The sequence below is a fragment of the Punica granatum genome, chromosome 4 (assembly GCF_007655135.1).
Source record: "Punica granatum isolate Tunisia-2019 chromosome 4, ASM765513v2, whole genome shotgun sequence".
In the NCBI taxonomy this organism is placed as follows: Eukaryota; Viridiplantae; Streptophyta; class Magnoliopsida; order Myrtales; family Lythraceae; genus Punica; species Punica granatum.
Genome location: NC_045130.1, coordinates 77,065 through 91,637, shown reverse-complemented (window position 1 = coordinate 91,637; position 14,573 = coordinate 77,065). Strand labels below are relative to the sequence as shown.

Genomic DNA, 14,573 nt, shown 5'->3' with positions numbered 1-14,573 from the left:
AGTTTATTCAAGAGTTGTCTAATGAATCCTGCAATTCCAAATCACACACGGAAGAATAGTGGTGGACGAAGCGGAAGCTAGAATGTCGGCTTGAGTATCACCAAGGGCCTTCAACTCTTAGATAAAGTTCTTGCTTTGGCAATTCAAAAGTGGGAGAAGGTTTTCTACTAATGAATCGAAACAAAATTGGTATCTATTTTACAATAAAGATAAAGTTTTACCCTCAAAGTAAATTTACAAAAAAAACCTCTAAAAAAATTTCAAAGGAACCAAAATACAATAAATTATTAAAGTTTATGCTTAAAAAAGAAGAAGAAGAAGAAGTGAACTCCAGCTCCACAAGAGTCAACAGCAGACCCCAGAGGCCCAACTCACCGAAGTTGTAGCCCGCGGTTTGGGCCGAATATTCAACAACAACTAGTCACGGAGTGGAAGGGAGAAGAATGCCAAACGAGAGGGATGGGCAACCAATTTCATCCAGACCGCTTTTGCCAGAGAGCAATGACGTAAGACATGAAGGTCTGATTCGCAGGCTACATGACAAAGAGAAGTTGCAAGATTGCATTTTATCGTGCACAAGTTCTGTTATAATGGTTTTTTTGACATGAGTATTATCATTACAGTGTAATATGTCTAAGTTCTTATATTACTTTATATGATAGCAGATATGAATATTTTTTTTATTTGCAAATGACAAACTCGTAACTGTTCTAATACTTTTTTCTGTTAAATATTTTTTTAATATTAACATACATATATAAGTCTATAATTCAAACTTATAATCGTTCAAAGAAGTCATATTTTGGTAGATATGATTTTTGAAAGAAGCCATTTTTTGATAGATGATGGAACATAAACGAACTATATGATTTTTTTAATTATTGATATTTTGATAGATGAGGGAAAAAAAGAAAATTATGTGATTTTTTAAGTTAAAAAGTTCATGACATGCCATCCACATAGGCAACCATCTGCCACATTAACGCCGTTAATGGCCACATTAGCATTTTTGACGGCCCAATTAACGGATTAATAGATCAAGAAAACAGAGATAAACATTGTGATTTCATGTCAAAATTTTTAAAAAAATGGTGGATCGGGGAATTCATTTTCAGCCTATTAACTGTAAAAGTAACTAAGAAATCAAATAATTTTCAGATGACTCTATATTTATATGAAATTAGATTTACATAAGTTATTGAGAAACTATTTTAAAGAAAGAGCAAAATAATTATTCAACCATGAAAGAGGTAAATGTTGATGCCTTTATAAATTTTCAATAGTATGGAGCAAAGGAGTAAAAGGAAGGGAAAAAAAACTCTGAAATTAGAAATAAACGTTGGAATAAGGGGGAAAAGAGAGTTGAGAGAAAATGGGGATGTGAAAGAGAAGGGGAAGAGAGAGATAGCGTTAGGTGGTTGTTATTATATGAAAATTTACCCTTATATGTTCAATTTAGTGGTCCTATTTAATTAAATTATAACCGAAAAGATCATATATTAAATGAGCAATCTATATCTATATCAGTATATATATTATGTAATTTAGACTCATCCCACAAGAACTCACAAAAACTCTACATTCGATTGATGAGGAGTTTCTATTTGTAAGTCTCAGCTCTTACAGTTCTTCACATCTCTTGTAAATTAATATATATTTCTAAGTTTTTTCACATTTCATAATTAGTTTTTTTCAAATTTTCACAATGTATTTATATATTAGATATTTTCAAAAAAAAATTATTTCAAATTTTTTGTTATTATAAAATTCATAAATACAACAATATCAATATAAAATAAAAACTGCAAAAAAGTCTGCCCAACGCGCTTGTTTGATGACTATTTTGTTAAGAATTGTGAGATGAAATAAATTCTTTGGCCTTTATAGTAGTGAGAGATATAAGTGAAACCCATTTTAAGGATTTTGGGAATTTATGAAAAGACGGGACTAATTAGTCGAAATAAAATTCTAGCTGAGGAAGGAAGGGGGCATTAATGATATACTGGCGAAGCGCGTACACAATTGCTTTCATACTTTTATCTAATCTCGATTTTGTTTTTTATGATAAAATTGTTAGATTTATGGCAGTTATGATTTATTTTTGTGGATATTTGATAATAGTAACTAATTAAGTAAATGTGGATAGCATTTTTTTAAGTGGAAAGAAAGTAGCTGAATTTTTAGAATTATTTTTTGTTCCATAAAAATAGGAAAATAAGTAGGAGTGGGGTTTCACAATAAGATCAAACCATAGAAAAGATAGGAGTGATTTTAGTATGAAGCTCTTGCTTAATTAATAGTATATGATGATGATAAAATTATATATACGTTTTTCTCTGCTTGTCCTTTAAAAAAAAGGCCAATTCATCACTAAACAAAATTACTGACCGACCAAATGGGCCGTTACAAAGGGAGTATAAGTCTAGGGGTAGGAATCCTCATAAATCATAATGTCGGACATAAAAATAAATAAATAAATAAATTAGCCACCTCTGACGGAGGATGGTCAAAGAGCATAGAGCGAAAGAGTACTAATAAGCTTCTTCTTCTTTTCCCTGTAGGCAGTAGTAGTGGCGATCTTGTCGCATTATTTTAAGCAATATTCGGACTCTTATATTTAACAGCGAACATATCATACTAATTGAATAATCAGTGTAAATATTGGCTTTGTCAGTGGAGCACCACAAAAAACCTAGTATAGTTTACATAAACTAATGTCTCCAAGTTCAAGTGAAGAACACACTTCTAGCAAATATTTTAACACAAAAGTGTGGAAAAAATTCGAGCCCAAAACTTTGGTATTATCAAATCACATGGAGTAAAATTAAGACTATTAGACCGTCGCTTTAGATGGTGGGTATTAGCAACCTTTGTGAGTTTCCCAAAGCCTATGCATTTACACGAAACTCTCGACTGATCGGCCTGCAATCAGAAACAAATTAATAAAGTGAAAAACACAATTCCTTTTGCAGAACCCCAAATCAAGTCCACTCCAACTTATAGGTGAAATCAAATGCGAGACGGAAGCCCAAAGTTCACTATGACTTTGGCGTCCAATACAAGGAACGAAATTTTGAAATGTTAAGATCTATTCTTGGGCCATAATCAAGCCATTCTGAACAGCCCTTTGTGCTTGTCCTTCTGTTAGAGTGAAGTGATGACTGAAGACCCAGTTGCGAAATGGAACTGAAACTGAAACTGAAACTACGGAAATGTAAACATATATAAACAGAAAATAGATATATGTCATTATCGAAAAAAATAGATATATGTATATATAGAGAGAGAGTGTGTGTGTGTGAGAAGAGAGACAAAGGAGAGAGATAAAGGAGTCAATGCAGACGCAGGCTCTCTGTTCCGCTCTCTCCCGGTCTCCATCCATCTCGATTGAAATGAAAGAGAAAAGGAGAAGAGATTGAATCTTCTCTAAAATTTATTAACTAACTTGACGCTGTTGTTGCTATTGTTGGATGTGCTGAACCTGGGACCTGATCGTGATTTTGTGAAAGAAATTGATTATTAAAGGTTATTAAAATTTCGTGTTGTCTGGGTGGGTGAGATATCATCAATTCAAATGGCCTCTCCACATCTTAATGTTCATACCTTTGAAGAGGTTGCCAAGCACGATAACAAGAGCGATTGCTGGCTTATCATCTCCGGCAAGGTCTTTCAGTTTTCCAGCTTTATTTTTACTGAGTTAATTAATTAATTATTGCTCATTTCTGCTTCTTGTTATTGCTTGCTTGCTTATAGAATTGTGTATTGTGCCGACTGGTTGACTCTGAATGAAGGCAGGGTACAGTGCTCAAATCATTTGATGCTTCTACGCGTAAATTTTATCAATTTATTAATTGCTCTGCGATTTTATCTTTTCTTGTTTTGGGGGTTAGGTGGTGTTGATACTTGTTGTAGCTTAAATTTTTCACCCTGTTATTTGGGGTCATCCAGTGACCACTAGAACGTTGAAGATTGGGCAGGGAGCGGGGAGGGAGGGGTTTGGGTGAGATCATGTTATGGGGATCCATCGTATATTCTTTGAAATCTCTCTGGAAGTAAAAAGGACTTTGCTTGCGTCCCGAACAGCAGGAAAAGAAAAAATCCCCATGTTTCTTGCTGAATGTCTTGTGTGAAGTAGTCTTGCATAAATATATGCACCAGATGGATACTCGCACGATGGACAGATTTCACTTCCCTGTGGTTGTTGCTCATTGCTTTTGTTTTGCTTATAGATATTTTAAGAAATAATGATCTTGATGTTAAGGAACCATGCGAGTAAATAAGATAGTTCTCTCTCGCTTCAAAGAGAGAGAGTAATTGCACCCTTCAATCATGAAATAATGTCTTGACATTATAAAAGAGAATGAAAAAATATGTAGAAAAATAAAATAAAATAAAATAAAATAAAAAGAGGATGCAGTGGTTCACAAATGAGGGGAAAACACAAGTGGAATAGTAAAAAAATTTTACAAATGCAATTTACAAATGTACCCCGTGAAATGATTACTATCGATTGAGAGACAGAGAACCATTGAGAGGCCTTCCATATCTGGCATGGCATGAGAGTTCACCAAGTCATGTGCTTGCCGAGAGTTTTCAGTGACAATGCGACCAACCCTGGTTTCAGGTGTACGATGTTACTCCTTTTCTGGATGATCACCCTGGAGGAGATGAGGTCTTGATAACTTCTACTGGTATGCTCTTCATAGTCATCATCATCATCATCCAAGGAAAAGGAAAAAAAAAAAAACGCTGGTAAGTTGATGGAAAGGAACAAGTGCTATTAAAATTTAAATGTAAGTGGGTTTTCTGCAGGAAAAGATGCAACTGTTGATTTTGAAGATGTGGGCCACAGTGACTCTGCAAGAGAAATGATGGAGAAGTATTACATTGGTGAAGTCGATCCCTCCACTCTACCAGCGAAAACTAAGTCCAGTCCACCGGTGCAGGCCCCTCCTACAGCGACAGACCAATCTTCTGGGATTAGTATCAAAATCTTGCAATTTCTAGTTCCGCTATTGATTTTGGGTCTTGCATTTGCTCTGAGATACCATGGTAAAAATGATTAGGATTAAAGATGGATGACTATGCTGCGAAGGTATAGCATTGAGACCGAGCTTTACTCTGACATGATGGCTGATTCTCTATTGTACTGGGTGGTTTTAAAACATTCCCGACCGTGTAAGGGGTCTGGGGTTGCGCCCATTTTCATGTATTTGTTGAAACTTTACTTTCGTTACCTTATTTGTATCGCTTTTGTAGATTGTCCTAATAAATGATTGTTGGTATTGCCAAGTCTAATATATGTGCCGTCCGTCTAAGTTTCCCTTTTTCTGTGATTCCTCCTGCGATGAGAAAGGAAAGTTCCCAAGTCAAGTGTGGACACACATAACCAAAGCTTCCCCCGTTTTTCAGGGAAGCATCAGTTCCGGACTTGCCGTCTGCTTTGCATCCTCATTATGAATAACATTATTCGATTTCACATGGAATTATCTAATCTGGCTCATGAGGATAGAATGAGGGATGGAAGAGATTCTTATGTAGTAGTAACAAGAACAATTTCAATTTGGTGCCTCTCCAATTTCACTTGTGAAAGGGAAAATTGGAGCCATCTTATTCTTCTTCTTGTTTATGCTTGTTGTTTGGTGCGTGCGTGCGTGCGTGTGGGGGGGGGGGGGGGGGGCGGGGGATTTTTGATATTGTGCCTGGGTCGGGAAATGCATTACCGCCAGCCAAGAATCCAAGATTTCATTAACTGAATTGAAAACGCTTCCTTCGCCATTTCAAATCTCTCCTCTACCAACCGGTCGATCACGAGCAAATGTTCATGGTCCTGCCGGCAAAGCAATGACTGAAACTGTCTTATATGAGATATTATATCATATCATATATGCTGTAATTTATTTATCTTTTAATATGAAAACGACTCGATCAGGTTGAGGAGCTGTAAAACCCAATAACTCCATTGCGTCCACAGTGCTTCCCCTCCATAAAATTCATTCAGCAATTTAAAGTTGCTGAGCAGAGCCTCATTCTACTAACTGACGCCCCAGCCCCAAACATAGCTCATTAGGGAATGAAAAAGCAGCAGCACATCTTCATCCTTCATTCAGCCAGCCAAAGCTCAATCATCTCATAGGCTCGGCTGTCCCACCATACATAATCTGTCTCTTCACCAGCCAAGATCCCCTCCCCCCCCCCCCCCCCCCCCCCAACCAAAAAAAAAAAAGGGTAAAGAGAGAAAGGGGGAAAAAGAAAATCTCTACAGCAACCGCCCTTTGAAAATAAAAAATAAAAAATAAAATATTAATGGGAGTAGGGAGCTCGTATGTCAACAAGGCAGAAGATATTAACGATGCCTTGTATGTGAACTGCGGAGGGTCACACCGTGTAAGAATTTTGTATATCCCAGTAAGCTAAGCTTTCCATCAGTATTCCTAATCCAATCTCTGAGGTTCAGCTGAGCTGATGGATGGATGTTCAGCTCCTGCAATTATTATATCAAGAAAACATATATATGAATATGTAAGTGAAGATCATTCAGGAGCCAATAATTTTTCCTCTGAGTCAACACCCAGAATTGCACACTCCCCTTACCCGTGACAGTTCTTCCACTGAGATGACTCTGTTACTCTCTCGTTCAAAATGCTCAAAAGCATTGCTCGCAACTTGCTCCCATCCTTCAAGAGCCTCCAACTGATAGGTGCTGATTGCTGCCGCGCAGAACTCTTCAAAATCCATACTTCTGTAGGAAAGTGTCTCCATCTGGAAATAGATAGTGCATGGAGATCGTGTTGATTAGTGATTGAGTTAACAGACTGAAGACCACAGAACACGACAATGACAAAAGAGTGCAACTCTCAACAACAATCGTGACACTATTGACCCCATCACAGCGGATACATTACAAGATTTCTTCACCTCGGGCAATAAGTTTCCACTCACCAAGGAGCTTAAAAGCTTTAAAGGAAAATCGTTGAGTCACTTTGCGCATCAAGGAAAAAAGCTTGGGCTAACATAAGCATGATATTCAGAAGCAGCATATTCTTGAACAACGTGAGGCCATTCCATATGTCAGCTGTGTCACATGAATTGCTTCAAAACTCTCACAGCAAACTAGACCTTACCGCCTTTAAAATCTCGGGGACCCTTGACTCCTTCATAGCATCAGTGCCATTACTTTCAAGAGCCTGCAAAATTTCTCATCAATAAAATTTTGTGTTTTCAGTTTTTGAAATAGAGACTATCCCAGAGTCGCAACATTACTAGCAGATCCCCTAGTGAATCAGAAACACCTGCAAATCAGAAAACAAGAGAGACACACTTACCCTTTTGAAATTATCAAGACAAATACGTCCATCTTTATTGGGCTCCAACAATCTGAACTGAGCTCTAAGATATACCAGCTCATCCTCAGTCAAGGCCTTTGAAAGAGCCTGCACTCGTCCACAATGAGTAATAGTCTCAAGTGAAAAAGTAATATCCAGGCAGTAAATTTACTATGCGGTATGCTCACCATTTCTATTATTTGTCTAGTTATGCTATAGATAGATGAGATTATCCTCCAATAGTAAACCTTTTGTTTGACAAAAATTGAAAACCACAGTCATCATAAATGAAATAAACAGTGAAGCTGTTAATTGTGATAAAAGAGAGGTATTCAATTCCTAGATTTACAGATTTTTTTCCAGTTACAAGGGAGGGCCATGAGCCTAGTATTGTGAAATAGAAATCTTAATAATTAATAAAAGGGCACAAGTAGTCCCAATGATCGAACCTAGAACCTCTTGGTTACCAGGCGAGAGCATGCACCACTGTGTTACACCCTCTTTGATCCAGATTTAAAGATTTTCCTAAGGGCTTACGTATTACAAGGGTTACTTGACAAGAGACGAGTTTTACATGTCTTATATGACACTGTCAGGTACATACTTGACATTTCCAAACTCGCCCCTGTACTAGCTGAAGAGTGTCTCTTTGTTAGACATTAAGTTGCAGCTATGAATAAAACCATAACACAGTTGAACTCAATTCTCCAATGTATTTAGATGGATATTAAAATATAACCTAGACTATATGAGAAATTTAAAATAGAAAACAACGTATACATAGTAACCCAAAAATGGGTAACTACCTTTAAAGCTGCACGCTTGAAAGGAGTTGCATGGAGGTAAGACTTGACTAACTTGAAGACCAATATATCTAATGGCAAAGGTTGATTTTCATTCCGCAACCATGGATGAGCTGCACATAGGAGGATATGCTTGACATTAGAAATTACATGGAATGCAAGTATAAATCTCTCATTAATTGAGCAGAAAAGCAGTGGGAGCACTGGAAGTTGGACTTCTCATATCAGAGGCTCTCAACCATGACATAACTCCCCAATTGAGACAACCATGTGATGGCTCTGAGTCTCAGATAGCAGCAGTAAAGGATGTGCAAATTATTACGATAATAAGGGACTTACTAAGAGCTTGAACTGCAGTCATTCTTTTTCTGTAATCCTTATTTAAGAGCCTCCTTGCAAAGTCTTTGGCCTCTTGTGAAACAGAAGGCCATGGTAAGTCCTCAAAATTAGGATCAGCTCTAAGCACAGCACGAAAAATTCCCGATTCAGTCCTTGCCCAAAATGGCCGACTTCCACATAGCAAGATATAGGTAATCACCCCAATGCTCCACATATCAGCTTCAAGGCTGTAAGATCTATGAAGCACTTCCGGAGCCACATAATATGCACTTCCTACAATATCATTTAGCCTTTCATCTGCAGATATATCAACAGTAAAATGGTAATTTGATTAGTAGAAACAAAAAGTGCATATAAGAAAATTGTGCAACTTGTATTTTTATGGTTCAGAAAATTCCTTTCAATATCCCATGGATTTGAAGAAGTGTGCTAGTCATGCACTAGATGCATTATCTAAAAATCCGATGTCATCTGTGGTGCCACTTTATTATTACACAAAGAGATTTGCTCATAGCACAAACTAATAAAATAACGCAGCATATATACCTGGTCTAATAAAGTCAGAAAGACCAAAATCAATAAGCTTCATATCAGCATCCTCACTTCTAGTTGTGAATAAGAAATTCTGTTAAGCAAGATCACATTTGTAAGTGGCAAATCACAAAACAACAAGAACATGCGATCAAACCCATAGGACAGTATAGTAAATTCACAAAATCTGTGATACTATTAGGCACAGTTTTATAACCTAAAGCAAAGCACAAAGTTTATCAAGCAAAAACCTCTGGCTTCAAGTCGCGGTGTACAACGCCTTGAAGATGACAAAATGCAGCGACACTTAAAATTTGCACAACAATAACTTTTGCATCTTCCTCTTCATACCTTCCTCCCCTGCATCAATGAAGACAGGGTAGCCAAATTAGTGGGCTACCATAATCAGTAACAAGCCAAATGCTGACAACAGAGATTAAATCCTTAACCTTGATAATATCCTGTCAAGAAGTTCACCACCTTCACACAATCTGATAAAGAGGAAAGGTCGAAACACTCAGACCCGATCATTGTTCAGCAATTAAGAAGAAAACAAAGTAAATAAAGATTTCCCCGATAGATAAACCAGATGTGGAGCAAGTTAAATTGATATCCGACAAGCAACACTGTTGAAATTTTCTCGCTTTCAGATGCCTAGGAAAATTTGCTATTCGAATTCTTTATTTTCTACATCAGCCAATGTACTAGGACCTTAGAAATGGTCCGATGAATACATTACATTTTATTGGTCCTAGAAAGTTTCACATAGTTGTTCGATTTTGTCAGATTTGTCCACTAAAACTGGAATTTCAATTGTACTTAAACAGAAAGAATTATCTTGTTGTGCATTTTGTCCATCTGCATTGCTAATTACTAATGCCAGAAGATTTGGAAGCTTGAAGTTCATTGTGAAAAAAAAAAAGTACATGGACAAGGAAAATAAAGCCAAATTGACATTGCTTTCATGAAAGATATGCAAAGATGCAGCTTTAGCACTTGATATTAAAACAGAAACAAGAAAAGACATACTCCATGACTATGTATACGTTATTGGCATCCTCACATGCATCATAAAATTTGACTAGATGCTTATGTCCGGATAGAGCCTTTAATATTTTCACCTCTCTACGAACATCTTCAATTGATATTGCAGTTGTCATCTGTCAAACAAATTTGAACAAGTTATAAATTGTTCAATATATGTTAATAAAAGTGTTATAGACATACATGAGGCATTATAGTGTTATAGGGACCGTTTTCAATATAAATGGCAAAACTAGTGCCTCTACAGTTGATGAGATAAAGTGGAGCCAATGCCCACTCCCTGCCTCCCTGCCTCCCCTTCTTTCTGTGACAACTTTAGCTGGAACTTCTACTATATGCACCAAGAGGAGCATGTCCATGTGAAAATAAATGGATTATTAGATCAGCCTGTTGAGCCATTGATCAAGCTCAGAAAAGGAAAGATCGTCTAAATTGATTCCAGCCCATATAGCAAACATTAGATAACAAATCTAGGAACGAAAAAACACTACCAAAGTGAACTGACTATTCCAAAAGTTCTGGATCCAATCTCACTTAGGAAGTGGTAAGATGAATCCCAGGAAATGTTATGCAAGCAAGATCTCTTGCCAATTCTGCAGCTTTTTTTCCGAGGTGATGATCAACTAATTACCTCCCATCAGCACATGGGCCAGTGACTGAAAGGTGCTTGGCCACAAGCACGGCCCTTCTAAATAAAGAGTGCAGCGACCCCTCCAATCCTCATGCATGTCCAAGAAAACTTAGGTATCTGTCAGGATTGCATGTTATGTTAGGGAAGCAACCATGCATCTCTTACTAAATCATCCAGCCGCATCTTTATGACCTGAATATTTCCAAAAATCTTTCCTTCATCATTCCTAGTGGATAAACTTCACTACTTCCTAAGTGTACTCCACCGGTCCCCAGGTACCAATTCGTCCCCCTTTACCTTAAAGAACTGCATATTCTGCTCATGCACAGAAGAACAACCGGCAAGCCCGGTGAATTCAAACTGGATGGCCAGGTGAGCCGCTTTTAGGCATGATTGAGGCTCCAACCTCTTCCATTCATTCTGTCTCCTCAATTAACCGGAATATGTCCTCACACTACCCATCTCCTCTATCAGGGGGGCTAGTTATCGATATGCAAGCTCCTCATAAAACGTTAAGAACATACTCCTCCTGCCCATAAAAAGATAGGTAGCAATCACAATGTGCTTCACAAGCCAAGCCTCCATTTCCTTTTTCTAAACAATCTAAAGACGTGAGACACATTCTACCACATATATTTATGCCAAATGAAAGTGTCTTCCGCTTCTGTTGCATCTCTCGATAAAATGCCTCAAACAACCAGGTAAAGTGTTTTCCAAGCACGGTCTCCATCCGCCTTGAAGAATACATCTTTCCCTCACAAGTGTTCCCAGGGCAGCTTTTGGGAGAAGTTACCAGTCCGCGCTCTCTTCCTAATGTGATCGCATAATAGCACTAACTATAACGGAATCCCATCACAGTACAATAGGTCGACGAAGTAAGTCAAAGCAGATCCCCAGCACATATGAACTCTACTCTGATGTTTATGGAGAGGGGATGAATGACTACTCGAACGAGATAAAGAAAAGGGTCACTGCACTGGATAATAAAGAAGAAGTAAAGAAAAGATGGGTAGTGTATGCACCTTAGCTTTGGAGATAATCTTGACAGCAAGGACCTGATCCTTGAGCTCCCCCTTCTTACCCTTAGCGAAGCAAGTATGGCCAAAATGGCCTCGTCCAACCTCTTTCCCCAACTCATACTTGGCTCCGAAGTTCTTGTTGTAACCGAAGCTCTTGTCCAGCTGCTGCCTGGCCTCAGGCTCCTCCGCTGCAGCTCCTCCACCTCCGGCAGCTCCACCTTCTCCACAGCAGCCTTCCTCGGGGATCGTTCCCCGTTTAGGGGACAGGTAGCCGAAGCGCTTGACGAGAGAGGCCTTGATGTGCTTGGCGGGGGAAGGAGGAGGGAAGGGGCGGCGGAAGAACTTCCTCCGCGGAGTAGCCCTGGCAGGCGAAGGGGAGACCCCTGGGGGGTAGGGGGAGGTGCCGACAGCGGGGTAAGGGCTGGCCCAAGGGCTAGTGCTGGAGGGCCTGGCAGGGGTGGCGGGGACGGGGTTGGGGATGGAGGTGGGAGGAAGGGTCTGATCCTGATCGCCGGAAACGGTAATAGAGGTGACGGCGATGGCGGCGTTGTCGTTATCGGCAGTGGGGATGGTCTTGCCGTAGCATTGGCCCATATCGGAGGGGAGAATAGATTATTGTATGTATTTTAAGTATGTATGTACGTACGTATTCAAAGATTTGAAGGGAGGGAGGGAGCAGAGAGCGTCAGGACAAGGAGAGGAGCTCCATGATCAGACGGGTGTGGAAAATTCTCTTACAGTGCAGTGCGGGTTGGCTTTGATCAAGATCAGATCTGACAGTAACGATCAGAATCAGTGAGTAGATCCAAATGGAAATAGGGCAGGAAAAAAAAAACCTTAAAAATAGAAGAAAAGGGGCATATTATATATATATATATATATATGGAGTGAAGGGATCAAAGGCTAATGAGACAAATCAATCTCCCGTCTGGCTCTCTCTCTGTCACTCGTTTGACCTCTCCATCCACCAAGCTACTCTTCTCAGAGACACCACGCTACAAACCATAGACGAGAAGAGGCCGGGGAGAGAGAGAGAGAGAGAGAGAGAGAGAGAGAGAGAGCTATTACGTACGGATGGATTTTGATGGAGAGACAAAATGGCGTAAGCCAATCTGCGCTGCCATCTATTTAGATTTTTCTATTTTTGGGATTGGGAATTGGAATGCTGATTGAATATAGACGGCCGCGCGCGCTCACATATATATGTGAAATGGAAGTTTAGATCGTCCTGTGTATGTGCGTCTGAAGTCTCAAAAGTCACTGGCGAAGGCATGGCAGTTCTCAGCCGGTGAAGAACAGGATGGGAAGAAATTCCATTAGTTAGGAGACAAGTTTTGATTTGACAGACTGATCCCCTGCCCTCCCCTCTCACCTCACCCCAGCAGCACCACAGGGACGCCCCACCCCAGCCACACTCGCGGTAACGTAATCAATGGCAGGTTACAAACACAGACGCCGATGCCAGCAGAAATAGAATTATAGGGGTGTGATTGGAATTGGATTGGATCAATCCACTGAAATTTAAAGTGGGCCGCGGTCTTCCCCTCCCTTGGGCTCTATATTAAAGAATGGAAATATTTTGAAAAGGGTTTATCATAAAAAAGCTGGAATGCATCTGCCATGCCCGTCGTCTGTCAAAATTGGAAATGTACACACAAATCATCCTTAAGCCCCCCGTTCCATTTCCACTTCAGTGCTCTGCATCTGCTTGCTGATGGAATAGAATGGACTGGATTGGATTCTATTGCTTGCTGTGTCTGCACGCGGAAGGTGGAACGGAACTGAAACTAGTGGAAGGGGAAAATCCACTTGTCTCTTTTCCCGCCATCGCCTATTTTGCGGGGATTGTCATATGTAAATGTCGTCTTTTGAGTTGTCACTTTGTTTTTTTTTTTTTCCTTTTTTTCCTTTTACGTTTTGCAGCCGTTCTGCAGCCGTTCTATGACGTCTCTTGAATTTCTTTTTATATAGTTTTTATTTGTAATAGTTGCTATTATTATTATTATAATAAATGCCATAAGCCTATATAAGACTTTTGAGTTCGACTGAGATAATTATTACAAAATTGCAATTTACCATCTCCATCTCCTCCTCCTAATCTTATATCTATATCTATATATATATATAAATAAAGTTGTATCCCAATAATAAATATGGTTAGAAAATTAATTTTGTATGTAATACAAGGTCATAAAGATAATATATATATATATATATATAAATGTTGTTACTAGACCCGTGCATTGCACGAATTTTGTACAAAAAGTTTATAACAATATGCTAAAATTTGAAAACAATATATAATTGACATGAATTCAATAGTTTATATTAATATAAAATTTTGTTTTATATGTTAATATATTATATTTATAATTTAATGAACTTCAAACCATAATGAATAATTATATGATAGCTCATAAGTTTATTCATGTAATATGTTAAGACATAGACACTTTCAATTATCAATGGAATTTCTAATAAATAACTTTTAAAGTTTTGAAAAGTCAAAATATTTAGCTTTACTTAGGGAAATAATAGTAATCATAAAATCTTTGAATTTTTAAACTTTCAGCCTTTATTTATACGTTAATCTCAGTCATCTTTTTTTTATACTAATAATATATTCTTGCTAGTGCCAACAAAATTCACCACGTAGGAACAAGAAAAACTAGCCAAACTCCAGAAAGAAGTTGATGTTGAGGTAATCGAAGCGTGAATGGGCAATCGGAGTAGGCAGTGGACTACAACGGTCACTGCCTTCCTCTTCTCATTCCTACTTTCTTCTTTTCCTTTCTCCTTTCTCCTTTCTTCTCATCCTTTCCTCGAGTTTTCCTTTTCCTTTTTTGTTATTTTGTTTATTTTTCATCCAAGAAAGAGGCCA

The 14,573-nt window shown here is 38.4% G+C and overlaps 2 protein-coding genes across 5 annotated transcripts; one reads left to right on the top strand and one right to left on the bottom strand.

Annotated features, from left to right (window-relative positions):
- Positions 1-3,280: 3,280 nt before the first annotated feature.
- LOC116204514 (cytochrome b5-like) lies at positions 3,281-5,302 on the top strand. The gene is made up of 3 exons (XM_031536642.1): positions 3,281-3,664; positions 4,625-4,691; positions 4,813-5,302. The coding sequence occupies exons 1-3, from the start codon at positions 3,575-3,577 to the stop codon at positions 5,064-5,066; spliced, it is 411 nt and encodes a 136-aa protein (XP_031392502.1). The 5' UTR covers positions 3,281-3,574; the 3' UTR covers positions 5,067-5,302.
- A 543-nt stretch (positions 5,303-5,845) lies between these two features.
- On the bottom strand, positions 5,846-12,740 carry LOC116204513 (CDPK-related kinase 3). 4 transcript variants are annotated; one of them, XM_031536640.1, is made up of 12 exons: positions 11,696-11,832; positions 10,971-11,202; positions 10,028-10,158; positions 9,448-9,489; positions 9,250-9,358; positions 9,014-9,092; positions 8,468-8,764; positions 8,132-8,241; positions 7,326-7,433; positions 7,125-7,187; positions 6,595-6,762; positions 5,846-6,484 (listed from the first exon to the last, which is right to left on the bottom strand). In XM_031536640.1, the coding sequence occupies exons 2-12, from the start codon at positions 10,983-10,985 to the stop codon at positions 6,347-6,349; spliced, it is 1,260 nt and encodes a 419-aa protein (XP_031392500.1). In that variant the 5' UTR covers positions 10,986-11,202; positions 11,696-11,832; the 3' UTR covers positions 5,846-6,346. The 4 variants fall into 4 exon arrangements, with proteins under 4 accessions (XP_031392500.1, XP_031392498.1, XP_031392501.1 ...); XM_031536638.1 differs by lacking the exon at positions 10,971-11,202 and having other exon boundaries at positions 11,696-12,740; XM_031536641.1 differs by lacking the exons at positions 10,971-11,202; positions 11,696-11,832 and adding an exon at positions 10,674-10,951.
- Positions 12,741-14,573: the final 1,833 nt, after the last annotated feature.